Source organism: Camelina sativa, chromosome 12, assembly GCF_030686135.1.
Source record: "Camelina sativa cultivar CO46 ecotype springtype chromosome 12, ASM3068613v1".
Classification (NCBI taxonomy): Eukaryota; Viridiplantae; Streptophyta; class Magnoliopsida; order Brassicales; family Brassicaceae; genus Camelina; species Camelina sativa.
The window spans coordinates 37037660-37053968 of NC_141891.1; the positions used below are offsets into that span (position 1 = coordinate 37037660).

The 16309-nt window shown below is 30.4% G+C and overlaps 1 protein-coding gene across 13 annotated transcripts; it reads left to right on the top strand.

The window, feature by feature from the left end:
• The first annotated feature begins 2692 nt into the window (after positions 1–2692).
• LOC147933217 (glucose-6-phosphate isomerase, cytosolic-like) lies at positions 2693–13252 on the top strand. Of its 13 annotated transcripts, none has more exons than XR_015575374.1 (9): positions 2693–3065; positions 3169–3265; positions 11655–11700; positions 11786–11841; positions 11947–12078; positions 12194–12257; positions 12474–12548; positions 12649–12756; positions 12835–13252. XR_015575374.1 is itself a non-coding variant. In XM_087479720.1 (9 exons), exons 6-9 carry the CDS (start codon positions 12243–12245, stop codon positions 12938–12940), a joined length of 246 nt encoding a protein of 81 aa, XP_087335846.1. In that variant the 5' UTR covers positions 2712–2897; positions 3169–3265; positions 11655–11700; positions 11786–11851; positions 11947–12078; positions 12194–12242; the 3' UTR covers positions 12941–13252. The 13 variants fall into 13 exon arrangements, 5 of the variants coding, with proteins under 5 accessions (XP_087335846.1, XP_087335849.1, XP_087335847.1 ...); XR_015575375.1 differs by having other exon boundaries at positions 2703–2897; XR_015575373.1 differs by having other exon boundaries at positions 2712–2897; positions 11786–11851.
• Positions 13253–16309: the final 3057 nt, after the last annotated feature.

Here is a 16309-nt window from a genome sequence, read left to right on the forward strand (position 1 = left end):
TCTTGAAATAAGGTTGTTTTCATTATTTACCAACAATACATACTAGTTTGGTGAATCAGATAAATGAACAAAAATACCTTATAGATGCACACAAAATTTTGTTAATCTATATAATAATAACAATCTGAAAAAATGCGACCAACAGTTGTGTTTTTTCAATCGTATCTTTTGGATATTTTCTGAAAAGTCGTGATGGATCATTAAAACGGTTATTTATGAAAAGATACAATTGTTCACTGTAAAGTTTTGTTGATTGGAACATTCATATCTTTTGAAATCTATATATATATATTTGTCTATTTGAACTGTTTTCATTTTTTTGCCCATGAGACAAAATCAACTAAAATTTCAATCTCAACGGTTTTTACAATCTAAATTATTTTCTAACATTCATTCTTTTAAAAGTCAAGAAATTCCTCTATATATAATAGCAATCCGAATAAATGCCACTAAAAGTTGTGTTTTTTCAATTTTACCTTCTGGATAATTTTCTTAAAAAATCTGTAGAAAATTTAAATTGTATGTTTTACAAAAAGTTGCGATTGTTCATTGTAACAGTTTATTTTGTAAAGTTGCAACTGTTCATTGTAGAGTTGTGTCCATTCGAATATTTGTATCTTTTGAAATCTATATATATTTGTCTGTTTGAACTGTTTTCATTTTTTTCCATGACACAAAATAATATAAATTTTAATCTCAACGGTTTTTACCGCTCTCTAAATTATTCTCTAGCATTCATTCTTTTAAAAGTAAAGAAATTCCTTCAATTCTTGATTTAACAAAAGATTTTTGGAATGATGAATCTAATTTACAACTTTTAGTTAATTTTATACATAAAAATTTAATGAAAATACCTAGAGTTTTTTTTCGAAGAGTTAGATGAATTATATAGTTAGCTTTTGGATTTGACTTTTGAATATGGTAATAAAGATGTCTTCTATTTAAAAGCAGTTCATATGAGTTTATAGGTATAATCAAGTGCAAATACAACAGTTACAACTTTTCGTAATACCTTTTCGTAAAAATTGTTTTTATTTGTTTTTTTTTAAATTCAAATGGTTGTATCTGTTCATTGTAGAGTTGTGTCTTTTCACTATATTTTATTTATATTTTTTCTTCACAACTTTTCGTTCTAATAGGTGTGTCTATTTAAATAGTCATGCCTTTTGAACCTTCTTTATATTTGTCTCTTCATCATTAACTAACAAGTTCATTGAAACAAATTTTCTATTTTATGTTAAATCTAAATAATTGAATATTAATATCTAATATTCAACGTTATTCTATAATCTAACTAAAATTTTAGAAATGATTATATCAATAGAGAAATTTAATAAAACTTAATATAGAATTTACAGTTGCGTCTATTTATCGTAACTTTTCGATAAAAATTTATTTTAATATTAAAAAATAATAATAACAAACTGAATAAATGCGAACAACAGTTGCAACTTTTCGTAATACTTTTTGTAAAAAATGGTTTTATTATTATTATTTTTAAACTCAAACAGTTGTATTTGTTCATTGTAAAGTTGTGTCTTTCACTATATTTTATTCATATTTTTTCATCACAACTTATCGTTCTAATAAGTGTGTCTATTTAAATAGTCATCTCTTTTGAAATTTCTATATATTTGTCTCTTCATTAATAACTAACAAATCATCGTTTGTTGAAACAAATTTTTTGTTTTTTTGTTGAATCTTGAATATTAATATATAATATTCAATGTTATTCTATAATCTAACTAAATTTTTATAAATGATTATAGTAATATAGAAATTTAATAAAACTTAATATAGAATTTACAGTTGCGTCTATTTATCGTAAGTTTTTTGTTAAAAACTATTTTAATATTTAAAATTTATTTTATTTTGTTTTAAGAGTTGTGTATTTTAATTTTAATTTTTTCGTTGATACAGTCTCACTCATTATTAAATATATTTTTAATTATAATTATTTAATAGAAAAATACATTTACTCATTACAACCATTAGTTCAATATTCTCAATTAGGATCACTTTGTCATAATAATTTTTTTAATTTTACTTTTTACCATAATTCTTCATAAAAATATTTTATATTTATAATAGTTTAAACAATATGTTTTGCAAAGCTGCGTCTATTCTACATAATTTTTTTTGTTATAAGTTTTCATTTTTATTGTTGTGTTTTTAATAACAGTTTATGTTTAATTTTTATGTATTCGAACTATTCTATTACATTCAAATAATTTCATAATGTATAATTTTAAATTTTAATTTTTTTTTTCTAAAGTACTTCCCCCGCGACATCGCGGGGGTCTGAGTCCTAGTAATTTTAAAAACTACTGAAGTATATATATAGATGTTCTCGTCAAAAATATCCAAAAATTTACAAAAAAGTTGTTGTAATTTTTTTAAAAAAATAAGGAAAAGAAAAAAGGGCTGTAGTTGAATTTTTTATGTAAGTTTTCAAAATTTCAATTGAATACTCATTTCCATGCATGTATATCTATATAAGTAAAAGAGAAGTACAAATTCGAAAATTGCCAAAAATTTCTTAGATTGCCACTCAATTAATTGTAAAGGAAAGGTTTTTTTAAAATTGAAAGGGGTAATTTTGTCAAAAATAAGCAATCGAAATTATCCGACCCGTTAGAGAAAGGATCCGCGTCCTCTCAAAAATAACCCGGTTTCAAAGTTAGAAGGCTTCGACACCGATTGTAAAAAAGAAAGAATCGATCGAAAACATAAAATTGTTTATTTGACCTAAACTACTTTTTTTCCCCTTTCGATCGCCGTTGTCCCAGATAGCCATCTTTCATAAGTTTTTTTTTCTTTGTACTTCCTCTCTTGACAAACACGAAGAGTTTGTGGCGTTGCGTGCATAATCCAGTGGATGTAAAAGAAGATAGCGGGTGAGAGTTTTGGAGAAGATGATGTTCAACATAATCATCACATGATGAGCTTTAATTGATACGGTTTATACCTGGCCATGAGCAGCAATCTCCTTCAGAACACACTATAGATCTAGCAACTGATTCGCTAGGCCAAGATGAAACGGGAAATGACGAGTGTTTCTAAATGTTCTATTTGCCGATTTTGTTAATTGCTCTTATCTGATGTCTCTTGATTTTTTCTTCTGTGTTTGATGAAGTAGTAACAAAATATCATCTTTTATCTTTTCAGGAGCTGAGTAGTTATTTAGAAGTCAACACTACCACAATGTTATAGTGATAAGAGCACTGGTGGGAACTTCTTACGCCATTGATTTCAACATCAGAAGGTTAGACTTTTCTTGCTATTATGTTCTATTTTAAAAATCCTCTTCTCACTACCACAATGTTACGCTCAATTCATATAACCCGCGAAATGCAATGGTTTTCTTTATAAGCGGACTATTGTTTTGGTGTTAATTTGCATCCGTTGATGTGAATGACGTGTTGAGAACAGTAAGCCTTCTTCTCACTGTATTATACTAAAGCAGAGCTTCTTATGTGTTATACAAAAAGCAGAGCGTCTTATTTGTTAGCGGAGGACTAAATCTACTTATGGGTTCCAAATTTTCTGAATTGGTTGAATATAATAACAAAAACAATTCACAACAGTTCATAGGCTTCAATATAGTGACATGTATATGAAATGTTTTCTGAGTTTGAATTCTTTTTGTTGTTTCAATTCTTGAACCATTGTTTTTATTATGTTGTATAGTTTGTTAGGGTTTTTGTTGTCTAAGTTGCAGGTTTTGATTATTAATTTGCAGATTTTTATTATTTAAGTTGTAGGGTTGATTTGTCTTAAGCTATAGACTGCAGATTTTAGTGAATTAATTTGCATAATTTGGTTATGCAAATTATGTTAAACATACTTTTAACATGAACCCTAAGATCTTAAACATCTATATTAATCACATAATAGAATCATAAAGAGGGTTAAAGTAATACCTCCACTCATTGTAGAAATGATGCTTCCTTGAATGGTTTCTTCTTCTTCAATGGCTTAGCTTGAAGACTTAAAAAGAAGGAAAAATGTTTGTCAGCTACTTGAGGTATACCCCAACACATAGCCACACATACAAACAATATAAATGTCTTCTTAACTACGTCAACTATTGTCATCACATAAGGACATCCATAAACAAACATAGGTTATGTGTACAATACCATAAACATTCTACTCCAGTGGTTGGTTCGCCGGAATCCGGCATTGACCAGTATTGACCGATATTGACCAGTTTTAACCGGCGTTGACCAGTGTTGACCGGCGTTGACCAGAAAAAAAATCAAAAAAAAATATTCTTTTTTTTCATGTATTTTTGATAAATAAAAAAAAAGATAAATGATTTGTATAATTTACTAAAACAAAATATAACAACAAAAATTTACACAACAAAATTTTATGTGTAGTAAATCTTTTTATAAAATTATAACAAATATATACCTTTTCCTTTTAACAATCATTTTTTGTTTTGAATTTTCAAAGGTAGGGATTTTAAATATATCTTTTTTTTTTGCTTATTTATAAGATTATGTCATTTGAAATATATCCAAGGAATTGCCAACTATTTCTTTGATTTTACAAGACCAACCTTTGATTTTACAAGACCAACCTTTGATTTTACAAAATCAACTTTTATTTTTTAAGTATTTTCTAGATATATGTCTTTCATTTAAATAAATACAATTTTCATTATTTTCTTCCTTTCTTCTTCTTATTAAAAATAAAGAAATAGTTGGCAATGTCTTGTATATATTTCAAATGATATAATCTTATAAATAAGTAAATATATATATATATATATATATATATATTTATAATCCCCAACTTTGAAAATACAAAATAAAAAATGATTTTTGAAAAAAAAGGGTATATATTTGTTATAGTTTTATGAAAAAATCTACTACATATAAAATTTTGGTGGTATAGTTTTATTATATTATTTTTGTATATTTTCTGTATTAACAAAATTAGTTACTAGATATACCACAATTTTTTTTGTCATATAATTTTTACTTTTTTTGGTATATAATTTTTACTTTTTTGTCATATAAGATTTTATTTTGTATAACTTTTTGTTGTTATATTTTGTTTTTGTAATTATACAAATCATTTATCTTTTTATTTATTTATCAAAAATACATGAAAAATAATTTTATAAGGAAAAAAGAACAAAATATTTTTTTTGAATTTTTTTTTCTGGTCAACGCTGGTCAACACTGGTCAACATCGGTTAAAACTGGTCAATATCGGTCAATACTGGTCAACGCCGGATTCCGGCGAACCAACCACCGGAGTAGAATGTTTATGGTGTTGTACACATAACCTATGTTTGTTTATGGATGTCCTTATGTGATGACAATAGTTGACGTAGTTAAGAAAACATTTATATTGTTTGTATGTGTGGCTATGTGTTGGGGTATACCTCAAGTAGCTGACAAACATTTTCCCTAAAAAGAAACTCTTAGATGATCTTTAGGTGGAAGATAAGGTTTCTCTCCCCTTTCCTATAAACTCTTTTCTTTATGTGTTGTTTTTGTTCTTGTGATGATTTGTGATGGAGCAAACCATCTATTTATAGGTGGGAAGAGGACCTTACTCCTCATTAGGGTTTTGTCTCATGATTTAATCTCAACCATCCATCATAGTAGAGATGAAGACAATTGTGACATGTGTGATAACAAGTGTCTAGTATTGCTTCAAACACAACATGCAACTTCACACTTGTCCTCTTATAAGCTTTAGCATGACATGTAGCTTAATACTTGTCCTTATAAGCATAAGCTTTACATGTAGCTTAACACATGTCCTTTTAGTTCCCAAATGATTAAAATATAACAAACCCAATTAAATAACCTACTAACTATAAGACCACATACATGGGTAAGAAATAATTATTTTCTTATTATTTTCTTACATTCTCCCACTTGGTCGTTAGTATAATGGTTTTATTCGGGAATCATAAGGCCGGCATAATATGTTATATTTTTCATTTGGTCTTTCATAAGTGTCTTCACTAATCTTGTAACCAATGAGAGTCATGGCGGTCACACATCATTTTGCAACATGATTCCTTCCATGTACTACTACATTGACTACTTTTCATAGCTAGACCATAAACATTATTCCATAAGTAGGAGTTGTCTTTAATGGTCTCTTTGATGTCTTTTAAGACGTATTCTGTTATCAATAATTCCAATAAACAATAATGTGTGCGCACGTTGGAAACAAAATAGAAGATGTAAAAGTCATAAGAGAGCTCTTATAAATGTCAAACATAGGCTAAAACATTATCAGACAACATAATTAAGTGCTATCCTCCAGACCCATACTTTCTGCATGCTTCATAAATGTCTTTGGAGGTAATGCTTTCGTAAATATGTCTGCGACCATTAGCTCAGTGCCTATGTGTTCAATGACAAACTTTTCTCTTTTAACATCTTGCTTTAATGATAGATATTTGAGTTCCATATGCTTGGCTCCTTTAGATATCCTATCATGCTTAGAGAAGAAGATTGCGGCTTGATTGTCACAGTAAAGAGTTAGAGGTTTGTCAACAAAATTCAAAACCCCAAACTCTGACACAAAATTCCGCAACCATGTTCCTTGAATAGAAGCCTCATAACATGCTACATACTCAGCCTCCATGGTGGATGTATAAATCAATTCTGACTTTTGGCTTTTCCATGAAATGGCACCTCCACCAAGGAGATACACATAGCCGAGAGTACAATGCCTCGAATCTTCACATCCACCAAAATCTGAGTCTGAAAATCCAACCATCTGTGGATGTGTTGATTTTCGATATGTCAACATGTAGTTTCTTGTTCCCTTTAGGTATCTCAAAACTTTCTTCGCAGCTTTCCAATGAGCAAGTCCTGGGTTACTCTGAAATCTACCCAACATTCCGACTGCATGGCTAATATCAGGTCGAGTGCAGACTTGTGCGTACATTAAACTTCCCACAAGAGATGCATAAGGGTACTTTTGCATTTTATTATATTCCAATTCATTCTGCGGACATTGCTTAAGATTAAGCTTGTCACCCTTTTGCATAGGAACATTATTAGAAGAACACATCATCATGCCAAATCTCTCAAGAACTTTATCAATATATGCTTTCTGAGACAATCCTAAAATTCCTAGTGATCTATCACGGAATATTTCAATTCCTATCACATAGGATGCCTCACCCATATCTTTCATATCAAAGTTCTTAGAGAGATAACTCTTAGTCTCATGTAGTAGACCAAGATCATTACTGGCTAATAAGATGTCATCAACATACAAAACCAAAAATATGAACTTACTCCCACTGATCTTGAGGTATATACATGGATCTACAATGTTTTCTTTGAAACCGAATTTCGTGATGGTTTCATCAAACTTTAGATACCATTGCCTCGAAGCTTGTTTCAGTCCATATATTGATTTCTTCAATTTGCAAACCATATCTTCCTGACCTTCGATTATGAAGCCTTCAGGTTGGCGCATATAGACTTCTTCTTGCAAGTCTCCATTAAGAAAGGCAGTTTTCACATCCATTTGATGTAACTCGAGATCATACTGAGCTACTAACGCCATGATAATTCTGAGAGAGTCTTTTCTAGACACAGGTGAAAAAGTCTCACTATAATTTATGCCTTCCTTTTGACTAAACCCTTTGGCTACAAGTCTGGCTTTATATCGTTCTACATTGCCATTACAGTCGAGTTTGGTCTTAAAGATCCACTTACACCCGACTGCTTTGTGTCCATCAGGCAATGGAACGATGTCCCAAACTTCATTCTTAACCATCAAGTCTATTTCATCTCTACTGGCATTAATCCATTTATCAGAATTAACATCCTTCATGGCTTGTGAATAAGAAACCGGATCTTTAATGTTTTCTTCTCCAGATTCTATTTGATAAATCACAAAGTCATCGGAAATAGCAGATCTCCTCGTACGGGTTGATCTTCTTAATGCTGGTTCCTCTTGTGCTTCATGATCATTATTGGCAAGATTTTCATCATGGAGTGTGTGATCATTCAATGGGGTTTCCTCATTGTTTAACGGTTCAACAATGCTAGGAACCCCAACATTCGGAACTAAGGGTAAAGGAATAGCAACCCTAGTTTCCTGAATGGTTATATCACGAACTTTATCACTCCCACTAATCTCACCATTCTCAAAAAATATGGCATTATTGGTTTCTACTATTCTCGTACTATGAGATGGACAATAAAATCTATATCCTTTAGACTTCTCAGGGTAACCTATAAAGAAACCACTGATCGTTCTGAAGTCTAGTTTCTTTTCATGTGGATTGTATATTCTTACTTCAGCTGGACACCCCCAAACTTGGAGGTGTGACAGACTAGGTTTCCAGCCTTTCCACAGTTCAAAAGGGGTCTTCGAAACTGCTTTGCTAGGAACCCTATTCAAAATATAGACCGCAGTACGTAATGCGTCCATCCACAAGGATATAGGTAGGTTAGCATGACTCATCATGGATCTAACCATTTCCATATAAGTACGATTACGCCTTTCAGCTACACCATTCTGCCATGGAGAACCAGGCATTGTGTACTGTGCAACAATTCCTAATTTCTGAAGGAGTATGGCAAATGGTCCAGGATGTTGTCCTGTTTCATTATATCTGCCATAAAATTCACCACCTCTATCTGACCTTATGATTTTCACCTTTCTATCTAATTGCCTCTCAACTTCATTAATGAATGCTTGTACAGCATCCACAGATTGAGATTTTTCATGCAATAAATAGAGATAACAATAACGTGAATAATCATCGATAAAAGTGATGAAGTACTTTTCACCTCCAAAAGTTGGAACGTCAAATGGTCCACAAATATCTGTATGTATGATTTCAAGAAGCTGTGTACTTCTTGTGGCTCCTTTCTTAGTGTGTTTAGTTTGCTTACCTTTAATGCAATCTATACACATTTTCTTATTGGTAAAATCAAGATTCGGAATTACTCCATCTTTTACCAATCTTTTAATTCTTTCATAAGAAATATGTCCTAATCTTTTACGCCACAAGAAATATGAGTCATCAGTACATGTTTTATTTTTAAGTCTACTTTCAGAATACAAGGAGAGATGTGTCTCATAAGGTTGATCAGCCAGTTTTAACATATAAAGACCATCAACTAATATTCCAGAACCAATTCGTTTCGAGTTCAGAAATATATTAAAACAACCATCTCCTTGAGTAGATTTAAAACCAGCCAAATCAAGTTTGCTTACAGAAACTAAATTACGGGAAATAGATAGAACATAAAGAGTCTGATATAAATCTAGACAAAATCCACCATCTAAAATGAGACGATAGGTGCCAACAGCTTCAACTGGTGCCTTGTCTCGATTTCCCATCAGTAAGTAGTTTTCACTTGAATTTATGGTCTGGATCGTAAGGAATCCCTGTACGGAATTCGTTACATGTACATTAGCACCGCTATCAATCCACCAAGTTTTGGAAGAAACATAAGTAAGATTAGATTCGAAAAAGCTTACGGAACCCATAGGATTACCTTTCTTTTCGAACCATTCTCTTCGTTTATGGCAATCTTTCTGAAAGTGTCCAACCTTTTTACAAAAGTTGCACCTGTAATCTTTCTTTGCCTTTTTCTTCGGATTAACTTGATCGGAATCGTTCATTGTGGGTTGTGCTCTTTGATGGCTCTTTTTATGCCTAAACCCAACTTTAGGTCCAGCTCCTTGAACATGATGGGAAACTTTAATTCCTTCACGGCCAAGTCTAGCCTCCTCTTGGACTAGTTTATTAGCCAATTCATTAGATGTCCACCTTTCATCAATTGCATTATAATTGATCTGAAAGGGTCCGTACTGAGGAGGTAGTGAATTTAGGATAAATTGGACAAGAAATGAATCGTCCACACTCATTCCTAAATTCTTTAGTTTAGCCGCAAGGTTGGTCATTTCAATGCAATGTTCATGCATAGACCTTGTCCCATCATACTTAATGGTTGTAAGATCTGCCATAAGCTTCCCTGCAAGGGATTTGTCTGCAGTCTTAAACCGTTCTTCTATAGCTGCTAGATAATCTATAGCTTTGTCTGCATCTGGAAGGGAAGTTTTGATATTGCTAGCTATGGTCATTTTTAAAAACATCATGCTTAATCTGTTCGCTTTCTCCCAAGCTTTATGGAGAGCCTTTTCTTCCTCGGTACTAATTATAGTTAAGGGATCTGGCTCTTCTTCACGAAGGGCCAAATCCATATCTAGTACTCCTAATGTGAACTCAACTTTCTCTTTCCATTCTGAGAAGTTGGTTCCAGTGAGGATCGGAACAGTAGAGACCATAGATGGCAAATTAGCAGGAAATGATGCTGCGATTTAGAGATATAACAAGCTTTAATTGAGGTTCAAAATTTAAACAACACATTAACAAAAATTATTGAATGCATATGACTTCAAATTATAATGCTCCTGTGGGTAGTCATTATAATATATCCTAATGTCATAGCTTTCAGAAAATTTTTCTTTAATGATGTATCAGATTAATTAAGTTATCTGTGGATATACTTAATTAACTCATGTACAAACATTCTAATAAATTATTGATCATGTTTTATGTCAATAGCCTACCTGTGGGTAGCTAATTAATAAATAAACATATCAAAATTTAAATATTGGTTTTCTATGTGCATATCATTATATGATAAAAACCCATTATGGTTATATCAATTTTTTAATTATGTACATTAAGATAAACCAATCTTTTATACTTATATATATATATATATATATATATATTAATTTAAACATATATTGTAACTTGAAACTTAAATCATACAAAATTCAAGTGTACAAACATCATAACTTAAAGCCTTAATTTTCAGTTCATTAAACCATAAATCTATTATTCTTAATGGATTAATTAGATGTTCATAACCATAAGCTCTGATACCACATGTTAAACATACTTTTAACATGAACCCTAAGATCTTAAACATCTATATTAATCACATAATAGAATCATAAAGAGGGTTAAAGTAATACCTCCACTCATTGTAGAAATGATGCTTCTTTGAATGGTTTCTTCTTCTTCAATGGCTTAGCTTGAAGACTTGAAAAGAAACTCTTAGATGATCTTTAGGTGGAAGATAAGGTTTCTCTCCCCTTTCCTATAAACTCTTTTCTTTATGTGTTGTTTTTGTTCTTGTGATGATTTGTGATGGAGCAAACCATCTATTTATAGGTGGGAAGAGGACCTTACTCCTCATTAGGGTTTTGTCTCATGATTTAATCTCAACCATCCATCATAGTAGAGATGAAGACAATGGTGACATGTGTGATAACAAGTGTCTAGTATTGCTTCAAACACAACATGCAACTTCACACTTGTCCTCTTATAAGCTTTAGCATGACATGTAGCTTAATACTTGTCCTTATAAGCATAAGCTTTACATGTAGCTTAACACATGTCCTTTTAGTTCCCAAATGATTAAAATATAACAACCCAATTAAATAACCTACTAACTATAAGACCACATACATGGGTAAGAAATAATTATTTTCTTATTATTTTCTTACAAATTAATGATTTTTGTCTACATTATGGGCACAAGTAAATGAACACGTTTTATATCAGCCACTTCATGGGAGAGTAAGAGGTTGATTTTGTGACTTCTGACAATTTCTTGTGCTTTTAGGGTTGTTGAGTTTGTGGAATGTATGTTTCTTGGATATCCTGCCAGGGTAAGAACTGACTCCTTTAACATCAAGCTGAAATTTATATCTCAGATTAAGATGTTCATCCTCCATTAACACCCTTTTGTCTCAGGCCATCTTACATTATTCTCAAGCCCTTGAGAAATTCGCTCGACACATTCAACAGGCGTGTGAATTGGTTTTCCCTTTTGTCTCCTTAATCTTGGCACTCTCATATCTATATTTTCTTAAAAAAATTGTTGGGATATTAACGGAACAATATTTCAATCTCAGGTTAGTATGGAGAGTAATGGAAAGGGAGTCTCAAGTGATGGTCTGCCTCTCCGTATGAGACTGGTGATGAGGTTGATTTTGGTGAACCTGGAACAAAGGGTCAACACAACTTTTATCAACTGATTTCACCAGGTATTTGATACATATATTTTGTTTTTACTAGAAATTTGGATCTGGGTTTTAGCATCTTCACAACGCACGATAAGTTAATGAAAAATGCACTAAATATTTCACAATGATGTTTTAGGGACGTGTGATCCTTTGTGATTTCAATGGCATTGTGAAGAGTCATCAACATGTGTAGGTGGAGGGTAGGCATTTCCATTTCACATGCTGTAAATTTTACATGAGCTCAAATTTTGTAGTCAGTAACTCTGAAACGAACTCTTTAATTTTGCCTTTTGTTTGACACCTGAACAGTTGCAGAAAGAAAGCGTTTTAGAAAATCTTATTCCCCACAAGGTTAAAATGGTGTTGGATTGATGTTAAAATTTTATGTGTGTATTACTATTGGTGTCTTCCAACAGATATTCTCTAGCAAATGCAATGGACCTTCTCTTAGCCTTCTACTTCCAGAATTGACTGCTTACAATGTTGGCCAGGTCTGTCTTTATTTCTGGTTTATCAGTACGATCTTAAAATTGACATCAGAGGGGTCATTGCTAAAAAAGCTGACATTTTTTTGTATATGTTTGTTTTTAGTTGTTGGCAATCTATGAACACAAAGTTACAGTTCAAGGCTTAGTGTGGTGTATCAATTCGTTTTACGAAGTGTCTAGAGTTGAGCTAGGAACAGTTTTGGCTACTCAGGTGAGAAAGCAATTTCATTCATCACGCACTCCAGTTTACTAGCTTCAGCTCTCCATTTTCCTCTGAATCTGAAAGCAGCCGCTGAAGCTCAGAAGATACTAACAAAGTCTATGTCCACTCTACTTTTTGGCATAAGAGATATGCCACGTTCTTGATCGGAAGCAACAAACCAAACCATCTATAGCTGATACAATATAAAAGCAACGGACACATCCCTCGACAAAAAGGTCACAACTTTTGGCTTGAGCCAATATGACAGAAGAAGCACTAAAAATCTATAAAAACGTTGAAGCAGGTCATCGCGCTAAGTGGAAGAAGAAGAAGAAATACTCTCCACCTTATGTTTTTATTTTCTTTGTACCCAACTAACTCTCGACCTTACGTTTATATTTATCATTTAGTTTGTTAAAAATTAAGAAAATATGTTATTTTGCATGTTATGTTGTTACATTCATTTGTCCCAAAAAAAAAGAAAGACGTTATTCATATTGTTAAATTTTATTTGTGCAGTCATATTGTTTATATATTTTGGTATAAATTATACTGACACGGATAATAGAACTGGTTTTAAATTTTCAACAGTGTGAATAGGAAGCCATATAGGGGACATAAATATGTTTCTCTACTAAAATCTTTCTGTTTTTTTTTTTGACGGGTTATGTAATTTGTGTTCCTTTTGCAAATAGCACTAGGATTTTACATAACTAATAAATTTCATTAGTTATCATTTTTGATAATATATGATCATCTTTTATTTTTAATAATATAGTATTACATTGATATAATACTTTCTGTTTTAAACCAAAAGTGTTATACTACGATGTATCGCATGTTAATTAGTATTCACATTTAGACCTATCAATTAAACCAAGTGCGTTGGGTGGATGTGACTGTGGGTTTAAATATGTTAATCAAAAAAAATATTTTGTAAATACTATTGTAGGATGATTTTCTACAGGTTAAAGATCTTTAAATTAATTCGTTGCGAGACGGGTTTATAGCATATAATGGATTTAAACTATTAAACCAATACTAAAACTATTTATTTAAATATTTCATATATTATATATTTATAACTATAGTTTGGAATTAATTAAGTTATAAATGATATCCATATTTATCCATATTTACAAAATATACACACATGTTAAAGAAAAGACAAATATTTTATTTATACTGATTCGACTAACATTTTAATAATTAAAAGTATTAAAGTATATTTAAAACACAATAAAAATAAATTTTTGTCCCGCGGTACACCACGGGTTCAATCCCAAATTAACTACCCATGGTTTATATTTAACAAACAACCATATATTTAACAAACAACCAATTATACAGTTCAACTAAAACAATACAAAACACACTCCACAAAGAGTTGAACCAGCGGTATCATAAAATAACAATATTATTTAGCAGATGAGAAAAATTTAAACAATACATATTAATACACTTTCATACATTTTATTAATATATAGAAATAAATTGTACTAAATTATTATGTTAAAAATAAAAATTAAATTAGATTCGTCCCGCGGTGTACCGCGGGTTCAGACCTAGTTGTACACTATAGCAATAGTACTACCTATAAAAAAACGATTGATTTTCGCTGTTGATTTCGTGATGACTATAAATTTGGCAGTTGATCTCATCATAACAATAATTTTTAATTGATATTTGTGGCTTGATAGTTAAATTATTTTGTTAAGGTGATGTGTTCCAATTCTCGAGTATCAATCGATCTTTTATTGTTTAGTCATGCTAAGCTCACAAGAAGAGATCTAAATTAATTTGTAGTAAAAAGACATGAGTCATATATATTTTTAATCAACATAACTATTACTAGTTGACTAGTGCATTTTATTTTTTTTTACAACAAAAAAACTGAGAATAAATCTATCTATACATTTTTGGAGTACAAATTTGTCTCTTTCTTTTTCACATCCGGGTTGGGTTTTTTTAAAGAATTTAAACCGATTCAATAAATCGGATCTTTCCTTTCCTTATCACACGGGTCGGGTTATTTTAAAACAATTTATCCGCTTGTAATAGTCGGATCTTCCCTAAAATTTAGCTAATATACAATTTGCAACATACCTAAAATATCGAAAATACACAAACAATTTGGTAAGTAGTTATACTTATATTAATCAGAATCGATCCATATATTTTAAGGGATGTTGTCTTAATTTTAAGTCTGATCATGGATAAGAAATTTAAGGAAATCTAAAAAAACAATAAATTAATTTAATTCTTAAAGAAAACGATTTCGGTCCTAAAATCTCGCCTAAATATGATGTTTCCTTATCTACATTCGATTTTTAGGTAAGATTTTAAAGATTTATTATTTGTATTAATTATTATTATTACTAAAATCTTAATTATTTAATCGAAACCTAAGAATTTAATCTAAAATAACTATATTCCCTTATCTAGAAAGATATTTGGGTTATGATTTAGCACATATATAGTAAATATTTATGTTCATAAACTTCATATTTAATATTTCTTTCTCCTAATATTTATAAAACCGATTATATAAAAACAAATAAGTAATTGCGATAAGATTTTATTCCAATTTTGTTATAGTATCAAATATATTATGCTTGACACCAAGATTTTTTTGACCTACTTTCGTCTACTATAAATACTCTGTGGAATTGCATTTCTCATATCATCAAATACACAAATCTACTATTTCTTATATCGTGAATGCACCATTTTATTAAAAGCAAGAGACTATCAAGAAGATGACATATGCCTAAAGAAGCTTGATTTAATTTGCAAGCTGATATGGTTGTTGGATTTAAATTTTTGTTTTAATATCTATCTTTGCGTTTGAACAGCTTCTTTTTAATGGCTATCATTTAGTCAAGTTTTTATATAATTATTTTCCATGTCTATATATATTAATATATATCTTTGATGGAAAGAAAAATGTACATATCAAATATTTTGCAGTTGCTAATTCCTTTTTTGTGAATAGATTTTTTTTCTTTTTTTTGTGTGTAGATTTTAGTTCCTGAATATTAATTTGTTTATTTTTGGTTTTTATCAATAACTGTTTTTTAAAACGTTTCTAAAGTATTTTATTTTCATTTTTCCTTTACACTACATATGTTTTTATATAAAAAACACGGCATGGGGTTATATGAGGGGAAAAATTTGATACAAATATTAATAAAAGTAAAACCTATCATTATAACTCAATACTATAATAAGGGTTAAATTTATTTTGTTAACATTACAAATATTAGATTATATCAAATGTGTAAAACAAAAATTGTCTAGCGGTATAACGTAACATATATATTTATATAAAATCAATAAATATACTCATAATACAAAATCATAAATTTTTATACAGAAAAATTAAATACAAAAATTGTCTCATAGTTTACCACGCGGTAAATCCTAGTACTTACTACAAACCTAACCCACATTACAAAATTTAAACAGTTACAACTCATTCCTGTAATCATGTACAAAGGGGTCATTCGAAGAAGCACACATCCATTATTGAGTGTGAATTTTGATGGATCCGCATTGAATT